Here is an 11,991-nt window from a genome sequence, read left to right as displayed (position 1 = left end):
GCGGGGGGCGGGCGGTGGCGGAGGCGCTCGGCGGGGCCGCACCGGCAGCGGCCGCTCTGCACGTCCCCCCCCCCCCCCTCCCGCGCCCCCGTGACGTCACGCGCGACCACACGCCCCACGATGGCGTCACGCACCCAACCCGTGACGTCACCGCCCGCCCGCGCACCGCCCCCGTCTTCGCACAGCCAATCAGCGGCTTCTTTTGAGGGCGCCTCCGGGTCAGGCCCTGCCCCTACCCCGCTCCCATTGGGCGGGCCTTGGGCAGGGCCGCAATGCTGCCTTCTGATTGGCTGACGCCGAGCGGAGGGGCGTGGCGCAGCGCGATGGCGTGACCTGCGTGGGGACCACAGAGAGTGGGGGGGCGACGGGTCAGAGCGGCGCGCGCGGGGCAAGACGGGACGGGCGGGGGGGAGCCGGGAGGAGCGCGGCCGGCGGTGAGGGAGACCGGGACCGGGATCACCGGGATCGGGACCGGGACCGGGGAGGGGCAGCGCGGCCCCGTCCCGGCGTTCCCCTCGCTCCCGGCAGCGGGACGGGGATGGGTCCGGCCGGGCCCCGGCGCCCCCCGCCGCCCCCCGGCCGCTGCCGGGAGTGAGGGTCCCACCGCCCCCCGGTCCATCCAGCGCAGCCATGGCCTGCGGCTGTCACACCCTCCTGGCTGTGGCCAGGGTCAGGTAAGCCCCGCAGCCCCTCCCGGGGGGGTCTGGGCCCTGTGCTGGGCTTAGCCGCGCTGGGCTGGGGGTGAAGATTTGATGGGGGTTTTTTTTTGTTTCCAACTGTCACGTTTTATCCCGTTTTGTTGGTAAAAGAGCTCCCGGGAGGCACTTGGGTTATTCTCCCGCAAGAGAAGGGTTGTTAGCACGGGACGAGTTCCCAGTATTTCACCTCTTGATGAAGGATCTGTGTCTCGGCCACAAAATCAGTGTCACAAGTTCATCTGGCGCTGAGAACGTTGATTTGGGGGTGACGCCTCGGCCTCCCTGCACTGTTCTCACTGAAACACCTCTCCAGTTTCAGGGGCTCCCATCTCCTCACACCCTCCAGCCCTTCGTTCTCTCCAGCCCTCGCCCTCGTCCAGCTGGTGGAATCCCAGTTATCCTGGACTTCCAGAGACTCCCAAGCCCCTCCTTGGGCGCTCCGTGTCTGCCTGGGCGCTGCCCTGCCCCGCTCACCTGTCCACACCCTGCACACCTGCCCCTGCCCGCGGCGGCAGCAGCAGCTCCGAGGGGAACCTCCGTCCCCTGGGAATCCCGCGAGCCAGGGAAGCAAACCCGCCCGAACACCGGCGAAACAGCTCGTGGAGGCTGCCCCGGGGAAGAAGCCTCTGCGCCAGAGAGTCCTGGATGAGCTGAAGCACTACTACAACGGGTTCCACCTGCTCTGGATCGACACCAAGGTGGCTGCCAGGATGGTGTGGAGGCTGCTCCACGGGCAGGTGCTCACCAGGAGGGAGAGGCGCAGGGTAAGTGCCACAGCACCCGGCTAAAGTGGGGCAGTAAGAGGTTTAGCTGCTCCTTTGGACACATTTTGTGTGTCTGGCTGAGTGATAATCTCAGGATAATCTCTGCTGTGCTCTTCTCTGGACAGCTGCTGAGAACCTGTGCAGATCTCTTCCGGCTGGTTCCCTTCCTGGTGTTTGTCATTGTGCCCTTCATGGAATTTCTGTTACCTGTGTTCTTGAAGCTCTTCCCTGAAATGCTGCCCTCGACGTTTGAGACAGAGTCAAAAAAGGTTTGTGTCCTGCCTGAGGCTGTGGAGTGTGTGCACAGCTCCTCAGAACATCTGTGCAGCTGCACAGAGCTGCTGTTCCCTGGAAGCGAGGATCAGCCTCACCCACGTGTCCGGGTCAGACATTCCCAGCTTATTCCTGAGCTGAACAGCAGGGCTGGGAGGTTGTGCTGTAGGGATCAGCAGGAATGTGCACAGCAATTCCATTTCCTACAGTAACCAAAGCCTGGTGCTTTCAGAACCGAAGTCTTATTTCATCTCTTTCCCAGAATCCCCTCCCGCCTGTTTTCCAAATGGAATTTCTAATTATGCTTTATTTCCCGGAGTGAAGGAAGAAAAGCAGAGGAAGAAGCTGAATGCAAAGCTGGAGTTAGCAAAGTTCCTGCGGGAGACCATTGCAGAGATGGCCAAAAGGAACAAAGCAGACACAGGACAAGGGAAACAGTTCTCCTCATACCTGCACGAGGTAGGACAGGCTGTGCTGGGGGTGGCAGCCGTGGGCAGAGAACACAGGATTTGGACTGGGGTTGTGGAGAGGTTTGGCAGCACAGGGCTGCCCCAGCAGGGGCTGGTACCTGGGTGCCTCCTGCAGGTAGCACCTGCTGACCCCGCTGTCAGAGCTGCACTCACAGGAATTCCCATCCTGGAACAGTGGAAGTTTCACCCAGTGCCCACTCCAGAACAGTTTCACTTTGACTTTTAACTGTATCACACTGTTTCCATCAGAGACAGGAATTCCAGTGTGAGAAGCGGGAAGAGGGAGGGGAAGGAAGGGGGTTCCCAAAGGGTGATCCTGCTGAGGTTTGGCTTTTGGCCCTTGGTTCAGATCCGTCACAGCGGCCACCAGCCCAGCACGCAGGAGATCGTCCGCTTCTCCAAGCTCTTCGAGGATGAGCTGACCCTGGAGCACCTGGAGAGGCCACAGCTGGTGGCTCTGTGCAAACTGCTGGAGCTGCAGCCCATCGGCACCAACAACCTGCTCCGCTTCCAGCTGCTGCTGCGGCTCAGGACCATCAAGGCAGATGATGAGGTGAGTCTGAAACAGCACAGAGGAGCTGCTGGGTGGAGTGTGTGCTCTCAGGCTCTGCCCTCTGAGCCACTGCTGGCTTCAGGTGTGTCCCTGCCCTCCCACCAACCTCTGGGGTGAAGTTTAATAGGAGTCAGATCGTCCCCATCAGAGATCCCAGAAGAAAACAGAATGAGAGTTCTTCTCCCTGCACCCTTGCAGCCTTTGGGGAACTGTAACAAAGGTGTCACTGCAGATATTGTCACTGTTTAAAACATTTCATTCTGGAGTCATGCTAACTTGTAAAAAAGGGAGGTTCCAATTCTGGAATGAATATTGTATGGGAGCAGCAGATTTTAAACAACTGAATTCATTAGGAGTTTATGTTACTGTATAAAGTGGCTGGATTTATTTAGCCTGGGGAGGCCCAAGGGTCCCCTTGTGGTTTTCAGCTGCATAATGGGGTTATTTAGAAAATGGAACCAGACTCACAGGTGCAGAATGGAGGGATAACAGGTAATGGCCATAAGTTGCAGCAAGGAGAACTCCAATACGATAAGAAAAAGAATTAAAATCAGTGAGTGTGTAAACAGTAAAACGAGTCATCTGGAGGTCGTGAAATCCCCATCCCTAGAGAGGCTCAAAGCACAGATGGAAAATGCTGAGCAATTCTGAGCAGGAACTTGGACTGGGGACCCCCAGAAGTCCCTTCAGGTGCGTCAGGGGCTTGGCTTACCCCGAGCGTGGGTAGGAAGGTTCCTGTCCCTTGCAGATGATCGCCAAGGAAGGGGTCGGCGGGCTGAGCGTGCTGGAGCTGCAGAGCGCCTGCAGGGCCCGGGGGATGCGCTCCCTGGGCGTCTCCGAGGAGCAGCTGAGGGAGCAGCTCAGGCAGGTGAGTGTGCCCTGGCCTGGGCTGGTGGGACAGGGTTCCTCTGAGGGCAGATTCCAGGCAGTGGTCAGGTGCAGCAGGCACAGCTTCCCGAGAACTCGTGGACGAGTTTCAGATGGATCCTCACCTGCAGAGCTGAGCTCTTAAGGCATGAAATGTCCAGGTTATGTCATAGACTAAAGTGGAAACCAAGAAGCACCAAGGTAAAATGGGGGGAGTGAAATATGTTTTTAAGCTGCTAAAACAGCAGCTAAGACTTCAGTAGAGATATTGCTGATCTTTGTAAGCATCCAGACATCTTAGAGACACTGCTGTGGGTGCTGTGTTTCAGGGAAGCTGCAGGTAATTCCAAGTGCTTGGCTGTTTTTCAGTGGGGATATTGGTACCTCCTTAGTGCTGGAAACTTCCTCTCTAGTGTTTGTTCTATATAGTATTCCTAACTCTTCAGAACCATTTCTTCTCATTGTCGTTACCTAAAACTCTATTAGCCAAACTCCAGATTGCTTTAAGGACAAAGAGTGCTGCATAAATAAGTACCCACACAGAGCAATATGAAATAACTTTTCCTTCTGTTTTCTTCTGACAGTGGCTGGATCTGCATTTAAAGGAGAACGTTCCCCCTTCTCTGCTCCTGCTTTCCCGTGCCTTGTACTTAGTGGACATAAAGCCACAGTGTGTTTCCCAGAACAAGGTACATTGTCTGAATAAAACTTCCAGGTTAATAGCTCAACCATTACCCGTTATAGAAATGAAGGACTGTGACAGGAATCTTTGTCTCTGATCCTACAAGTGGACTGAAGTTAGGTCTCTGTGTTCTTCCCCAGACAGGTGAAGCTGCTGGAGTGGTGACATCCATGCTTGAAGGCCAGGAGACCCTCCTGGATCCTGCCCCTGTTGTACAGGGAAGGAAGGTTAGAAAATAGCAGTCTGCAGGCTGGAAAATGTGTGTAGTGCTGAAATTGTTGGGATCTGAGTGTGAACAAACCTTTCCAAAGCTAGACAAAACCAGTGTTTGACACCATGGCGCAGAGCAGAGTCTTGTTTTTCCCCCAGGAACCTCACAGCTGCATGCTCTGACTTAGGAGACAAGGGATCTGCTGTGACACAACTGGTCCCCTTGCTGGGAACAGCTGGTTACTCAGTGCCATGGTACTGGCTTCCAGCCAAGGAGCACTCATGAGCTTCTAGTTTGGTTTAGACCTCAACCCAAGTACATTTAGCTCAGAGAAGATGGTTAAAGGGGACTTGTTTTCAACTCTCCTACTGAATTTGGGCTCAGTTATCCAGGACAAGAGGAGCCAAAATATCTAGAGTAAGAAAGCCAGAGCATATGGTTCTCAGCATCAGGCTGCAGTGAGCTCCTTAGATTAGTCCCAGCTGATAAAAGCAGGAATTAGAGAATATCGTATCAACTGCCAGAAATATTTCCACATAGTTAAATTGTGCTGGGGAAACAATGGGAATGCCAACACAGCTTTCACAGAGTGAGGAGGGAGCAGCCCTGCTCAGAAGGGAGAAAGGGCTCTACAGGGTCTAGCCCCTTCCAAGAGGGTTCTGTGACTTACAGCTGCTTTTTCCTTAAAGGATGAAGAATTTGTGTCTCAGCCAACAGAGAAATTGCCAGTCTCAGAAGCATCAGTGAAGCCTCCCCCACAAGAGGTGAGCTTGTCAGAATCCTTATGTAAAAGTATTTCTGCAGTGATTACCTTCCTTCTGCCCATTTTCTTCCTGTGAACATTTCATTTCAATTCAGCTGCTCATGTGCACATCTGGGATGCTGCTTAGGGCAGGTTTGGGAGTCCAGATGGACTTTTTTATCTCCTTTAACCTGAAGAACTTTGCTCTTCATCAGCTGTTACTCTGCAGAGCAGCTTCCCATGGTAAATGGGAAGACACCTGCAGAAAAGATTCTGCAGTTCAAGAAACATTTGCACTGCCTAAAATCTGTCCCTTTCTCTTGTCCCTAGACCAAAATGGAAGCGTCCCAGGGCAGCAAGGCCGGTGCCAACGGAGCCTAACCCGGAGCCAGCACTGGGAGGGAACAGCTTCCATCTCCACACCTCCTGCAGAGGGAACAGGGATTTCTCAGGAGGCTGCTCTACACAACAAGGCGTCAGTAGCCCTCAGGGGCCTCTCTGTCTGTCCCAAGCTTATTAGCAACTAGGCCAGTGCTGTCTGGATGGCCCCAGCTTCTCTTTTGTACTGGATCCCTCCCCCTGCCACTTTTAACTTATGGTGTAAATATGTTAATAACGGTGCTGCTGTCTGTGCTGTTCCTGAGCAGGTGTTTGTGCTCCCAACCTTAGCAGAGGCGGCTTTTCACGTCAGAACAGCCTGGGCACAGAACAAGCTGGGCTGGGGGTCCAGCAAAGCCTGTTCTGCAGTGTGAAATCCTCTGCAGGAACATCCCCACACACAGGGCCAGCAGCTTGTCCTGAGCATCACAGCTCAGGCTCTTGGTCCTGGTTAGGGTGGTCTAACCAGCGACCAGCACAGAATACAATGTGTGGCCATTGTGTTTCACCATCACATTTGTACCGAGGAAGATAACTACAGGAAAGGAGGGAGCAGCACTCCTTGGTGCTGTGGTGGAGCTGAACTGCTCAGAAAGACTTCAGACCTTGCTGGACAGGAGCAGAGCAGTGACAGGAACAGCCTCCACCTGTGAGCATTTGCATTCCCCAGTGAGAGCAGTGCTGGTGCCACACACTGTGACAGAAGCAGACTTGCACTTTCAGGATCCCTCTGGGTCATGTGAGGGAGCAACCCAGGACCTGCACACATGTCCCAAGCCTGAAGGCTTGGTTAACCCTTACCAGGCTCAGAACTACACACCAAGTGCTGTCAGACTCATACTTTACAAACCGGCTCCTCACGCGCTCCAGCAAGGACTGAGTTTTTGCCAGACTCTCAGAGGATACTGAAAAGCTGTTTTTAGCATTTGTTAGATTTTTTACTGTCCTATGTAAATGCTCGGAAATTACTCACATGGATTTTAAATATGAATATTTATACTTACTGTAAAATTAGATTTGGTGCTAAGTAGAATGAAATGTCTCTTCCAGAGGTCAGACAGCCTTTAGAACAACCCGACTCTGAAAAGCCAGTTCTCCAAGGCCAGGTGTGAACAGCACTTTAAACCTGTGACTTCAGGCTCCTCCTGTAACGCAGAACCAGCTGTCAGGTGTTCTGTGTCCTTAGCTCTGTACCTGCAACCCCTCCTTGTTCATCCAGCCCGTCCGTGGGGCTGGATCTGTGTTTAACAAATGGGAACAATTGTTATTTCAATAAAATAACCCCCTTGCTGTGGAGTCACTGCTGCCTCTTATTGCAGGGGGGACGGTGCTGGTGCCACTTGTCTGTTGAGCAGAAACCTCGTCTCCTTGATAATCTGTGAGTTGTTTGGACAGAACCACGGCCTGGCATCTGCAGGGCCCAGAAAGGCCTTTCACCCCAGAGGGCTGGACACAGGGCTGTTCAGTGCAAGATTTCACTGGGATGAGAGAGTGGAAATAAAAACACAAGTCATTTCTGTGTTATGGCTAAAGCAAGTGACTGGGGAGATGGAATGCCTGAGTTAAGGTGAGCAGGAGGGGCTGTGCGAGGGGAAATCTCCCTGTTTGAAGCACAGAAACTGCTCACAGAGCCAGCCCAGTTCACTGTGTGTCACACAGGGATGTCACAGGCAGGGGGAACATTGGGCTCTGCTCAGGTAAGCTGGGAGTAACTGGGGACAGGATTTCTTGAAGTGCAAAAGGGAAGAGGCAGGGAAATAAACTTGGATAAGCTGTTGCTGCGGGGACTGAGATGCCCCAGACAAGCCGTGCACTCAGGAGCTCTGGTACCTTTGGGTCCCTGAAGCTGCCGTGACAGGGAGAAGCCAAACCAGTGGTGTGTAGTTCCAGGAGAAGCAACCAAAGGGTACCCTTTACCAAAGGGTCCCTGATGCAGAGCCAGGGCTGGAAACCTCCTCCAAGAGGGGTGTGGAGGGTGTTGGGCACCAGGAGCACGGATACCTCACACCAGTGCCACCTGAGGGGATCGATCCCAGCCCCACACCGGCTCCTACAAGCCACAATCCCATTACTATCGATGCTTTTCCAGCCCTGCCACACTGCCCCGACCCTGTTCAATACTCACCATCACCATTCCCAAGGGAGGCGTTTTCCCGGGACCGCGAGCAGTGATTCGGCTGTGCACGAGCCGCACCAGCCCAGCCGAGCTGGGGGCTGTGGAGCAGAGGCCGGGCTATGCCTGGCAGCCCCCCCGACCAGCACAGCCCGTGTCCCGGCGGGCGTGGGGAGCTGCCCCGGCCAGCGCCGCTGAGCGCCGGCAGGTCGCAGCAGCGCCCGGTGCTCGCTCGAAGAGCCCCGAGATGCGCTGCTGGGAACGCACCCAGAGCCAAAAGCCTTCAAAACAGACGCAGAGAAACTCGGCCGCCAGCAGGCGAGCACCTGGGCATGGGCAGGAGGCGAGGCCCTTTCACAGCCTCAGTTACACCAAAACCAAAAGGTCTGGAAGGTGGGGCTCGCTCTTCCTTGGATTCCCCAGCTCCATGGATGAGCTCCTGGCTCCGTGTTCAGCCTCAAGTGATCACAGGTTGTGGTAAAGCCTCCCAGGGGAGCTGGAAACGAGAGCCAGGTGGAGCAAGATGAACCCAAAGCAATCCCAGGCCACTTAACACACCCCTGAACAAACCCATTTTTCAGACCAAAAACCCCTGCACCCCCCAGCTGCCCCCCTGGCCCTCTCAGGTCGTTACCACCACAGGGCTCTCCAGGGGGCTGTGCCCAAGCCTTGGCTTTGCTCGGTGTGTTGGGACCCCCAGACCCTGCAGGCACACAAAGGGGAGAGGCAGCAGTTTTGCTCCATGACCCCCCGAGCTCGGGGAGGAAACGACCCCCGTGGAGCCCCATAAATCATGAGATTCTGTTCTGCAGCGCTGGGCAAATGAAACGCTGCAGAGATCCAAGGCTGTGTGTGCTTTGGCGTGAGAAGAGCTTTTCCAGCCACGCTGGTGCCAAACACCTTCCAGTCTCCCCTCAGCCTGGAGAACTGGCTCCTCCACCCTTTATCCTTTCCCTGGGGCATCCCTGTGCTATCCCTGCTCCCGGCCCAGAGCCAGGTTTTGTGGCACTGTGTCAGTGCCATCCCACCAGTGCCAGGGCAGCGGCAAGTCCAGGATTTCTGCTGGATGCTGGTTGGGAACGTCTCCTGTGCCAGAGCCAGCCCCGGGCCTTGCGTCAGCCTCTTCCCCAGAAAGCTGCTGGGGAAAGATGCCCCGGTCAGCACTTTTGGAAGAGATTAATATTCAGAGGGAAAAGCAGTGATTTAGCACAGCCCAAGCACAACAAAGGCTGGGATTTACAGCTCCCGGATCCCAGCGCCGCATTCCTGTTGCACTTCTGCCTCTGCTACAAACGTGTAACAAAGGAGACGGAGCTTTATCCGGGCCTAAAGCAACGTGGGACAACAGCCCCGGCACCAAACCCTGCGTGGAGCGGGACAGGGCGCAGACTGCAACGTCCCCAGGGTGTCCCCAGGGACACGTCCCACTGCCCGTCCTGCTGCCCATCCTGCTGCCTGTCCTGTGCAGGGCAGGGCCCACGACAGCAAGGGTTTGGGGGAGCCACGTGCCCCTCATGCTGCCCCCGCCGCAGCTGCGCACATCTGGTTCTGGCTCCGCTCAGCTGTGGGTGGCCGGGGCTGGAGCCCGACCCGGGGGTCCCACTGACCCCGCAGCTGGGTGGGACGGGGGGACTGGAGGGCAGCCAAGGGGGCCGGGGCAGCCATGGCCCCCAGGCTGAGCGGGAGGAGGGGGCACTCCCCACACACCCGCTGAGCCCTGCTCTGGGCTGGAGGACCCTGTGCCAAGGTGGGATGGCACAGGAGGTTCCTGCCATGGCTGGCAGCGGGACAAGGCCCAGCTCAGCGCTGGAAGGGAAGCCACATCCTGGCCCGAGGCCAAGAGATTGTCCCGGTCCTGCACAGCCCGAGGGCTTTAAAAGGAGAGAAAGAGGAAGGCGAGGAGTGGAGGAGACAAAGGACCTGCTGCGAGAGCCAAACGCGGGGTGGGCCAAGTGCTCGGCAGCCACCAGTGCCCAACGCCCCCCATCCACTCAGGGGAGGGGGGCAGGTACCGCAGGCAGTGCCTCTGGATCCCCCATTGCTTTGGGGTCATTTCCCAAGGGACCCCATCCCACCCACCTCCTAAGGGGAGAGCCTGGTGCCTGGTGGTGCTGGAAGGGCTGCAGGCACCCACTGGGCAGGGACCGAGCAGTGCTGGGGGTGGCTTTGGTCCTGCAGGTCTTCCACAGCCCTGAGTGGGACCTGCAGGGTGCTGATGCCAGCTTTGGGGTACATCCTTCTCCTGGATTGCCCATATGGAGAGGATGCCTTACCGGGAAAGCAAAGAGGAGCTGATTCTCCCTGCTGGGATCCAGCATCCAGGCAGTCCTGTCCCATCAGCCTCCAGGGTTTCAGCTGGGTGCCAGCCAGTGCAGCACCCCGGGGACCATCCATGCCTGTGTCCCCACATCCCCATGGGACACAGAGAACACCTGGCTGCACGTGCCCCTTCCCAAGCCCACAGCGAGCACCAGCAGTGCTGCTGCAGCCGCTCTGCTTATTATCATATTTAATTGCCCTCCTGGTAACCCCAGGAAATGAGCAGGAGATGGTGAGAGCAGCAGTTTGGGATGATGTAAACATGAGCTCCAGCTCTCCCCGTGCCTCGCCAAGCCAGTCCCGGAGAGAACAGTGATTTATGGAGCCCCCCAGCCCCGCTCCCCCCGACCGGGCCGCGAGTTTAATCCCGGGCTGCAAATTCAACATAAATCACTTGATTAAAAGCTCTACTTAATTTAAAGTGGGGGGGTGGGCAGGGCGCAGCTGATCGATTTAATTTACACCGGGAAATAGCAACAAGCAGACGCATTTAAAAAGGCCGGGGAGGCCAGGGATGCTGCAGCTGCTTCAGCTTAACCATTTAAGGGCTCGGGAGGGGCTGGCAGCCCCTCACCCCCACCCCCTCTTTGGTGAACCTCCCCCCACACCCCTGCCTGGACCCTGCCCCCAGCAGTTTGTGGGGTGCAGGATGCTAAAACATTTGTAGGGGGAGTGTTGGAGCCCAGAAAAGCAGGATTCCTACAAAACCAGCCACCATCCAGGCTGCTCCCTGAATGTCACCTTCCCAAAGTGCTGCTTGGATGAGCTTGAGCACACAGAGCCCCGAGAGCCCCTTCCCCACCGCCCCCCAGGGACGGGCCGTGGCCGGCAAAGTCGCGGTTAAAGTCTTTAATAATTACAAGAATTCCAGATTCATTACAGAAGAGTTTACAACAAATAATATTTCTCCATACAAAGGCAAAATAAACTTTTCAAGTAACAGCGGCCTGGCTCCGGCGTCCCCACGCCGGTGACGGGGAGGGAAGGGGTAAACGTGGCCCCTGCCCTGGTGAGGGGCTGCCCTGGCCAGGGAAATACCCCGTCCTGCCGGGCACTGAGACAGATCGGGGGGGGCACAGAAGGGCAGAGCTGGGATGAGGCCACTCCCCAGGTGCTGGTAAGGCACTGGCTGGCACCGCCGGGGGAGTGGGGGCTGCATGGGGTGCACGTCCCCTGGCTGGCGCACAGCGTGACCTGCGTCCCCCTGTCCCTCCCCACAGGCAGCTGAGGGCCAGGCAGGGGCTGCAGCCCCTCCCCAGGGCACTGGCCCCACACACCAATATGGTGCCACGGGCACTGCCCGGCCCGGAGCCCTGGGAGGGAGCAGGGGGGACACGGGGGGGCCAGGGCGAGGCCAGGCACGTAATGACAACGGATTCCCAAAAGGCATCGACACGTTATTATTATTGTTTAATACAACCCCATATAAAACTGAAGCAGCAGCAGCAATTCTTATCAAGGGACCTAAACTGAAATAGGTTTAGAACATAATTTAAAAAAATAAAAACAGCAAAAGTAGCAAAATATATGAATTTTTTTTTTTTTATAGCAACTGATATCTACCAGCCACTAGTACCTTCCTACCAAACTGGTATATCTCTGGTAACAACCCTTTTAAAAAGACATGTAAATATATATTCATATTTATACATATTTTTCGTTATGTACACAGGACTCTGGGTTCAGCACGGGTGGATGTGGCTGTCTCTGAGCAGTGCTGGGTGATGTGCCTGCTGACCAGCCCCGGAGCATCCTGGGCAGGAAGGGAGCCCCAGCCAGCCAGGATCCTGGCACAGCAAAGCTCCTGGCACACCAGTGAGGCTCCCCCATGTGCCAAGGCTCCTGGCACACCAGGGCTCTGGGCACACCAAGGCTCCCAGCACACCAGGGCTCTGGGCACACCAAGGCTCCCAGTACACCA

The 11,991-nt window shown here is 56.2% G+C and overlaps 1 protein-coding gene across 2 annotated transcripts; it reads left to right on the top strand.

Moving 5' to 3' along the window:
• The first annotated feature begins 411 nt into the window (after nucleotides 1-411).
• On the top strand, nucleotides 412-6,934 carry LETM2 (leucine zipper and EF-hand containing transmembrane protein 2). Of its 2 annotated transcripts, none has more exons than XM_017831923.1 (10): nucleotides 412-674; nucleotides 1,012-1,462; nucleotides 1,588-1,731; nucleotides 2,060-2,194; nucleotides 2,555-2,758; nucleotides 3,507-3,626; nucleotides 4,210-4,314; nucleotides 4,448-4,534; nucleotides 5,208-5,282; nucleotides 5,591-6,934. In XM_017831923.1, the coding sequence occupies exons 1-10, from the start codon at nucleotides 631-633 to the stop codon at nucleotides 5,639-5,641; spliced, it is 1,416 nt and encodes a 471-aa protein (XP_017687412.1). In that variant the 5' UTR covers nucleotides 412-630; the 3' UTR covers nucleotides 5,642-6,934. The 2 variants fall into 2 exon arrangements, with proteins under 2 accessions (XP_017687412.1, XP_017687413.1); XM_017831924.1 differs by having other exon boundaries at nucleotides 414-674; nucleotides 6,689-6,934.
• The last annotated feature ends 5,057 nt before the right edge of the window (nucleotides 6,935-11,991 follow it).

The sequence above is a fragment of the Lepidothrix coronata genome, unplaced genomic scaffold (genome assembly GCF_001604755.1).
Source record: "Lepidothrix coronata isolate B3197 unplaced genomic scaffold, Lepidothrix_coronata-1.0 Scaffold197, whole genome shotgun sequence".
Lineage (NCBI taxonomy): Eukaryota > Metazoa > Chordata > Aves > Passeriformes > Pipridae > Lepidothrix > Lepidothrix coronata.
This window is presented reverse-complemented; position numbering and strand designations above follow the sequence as displayed.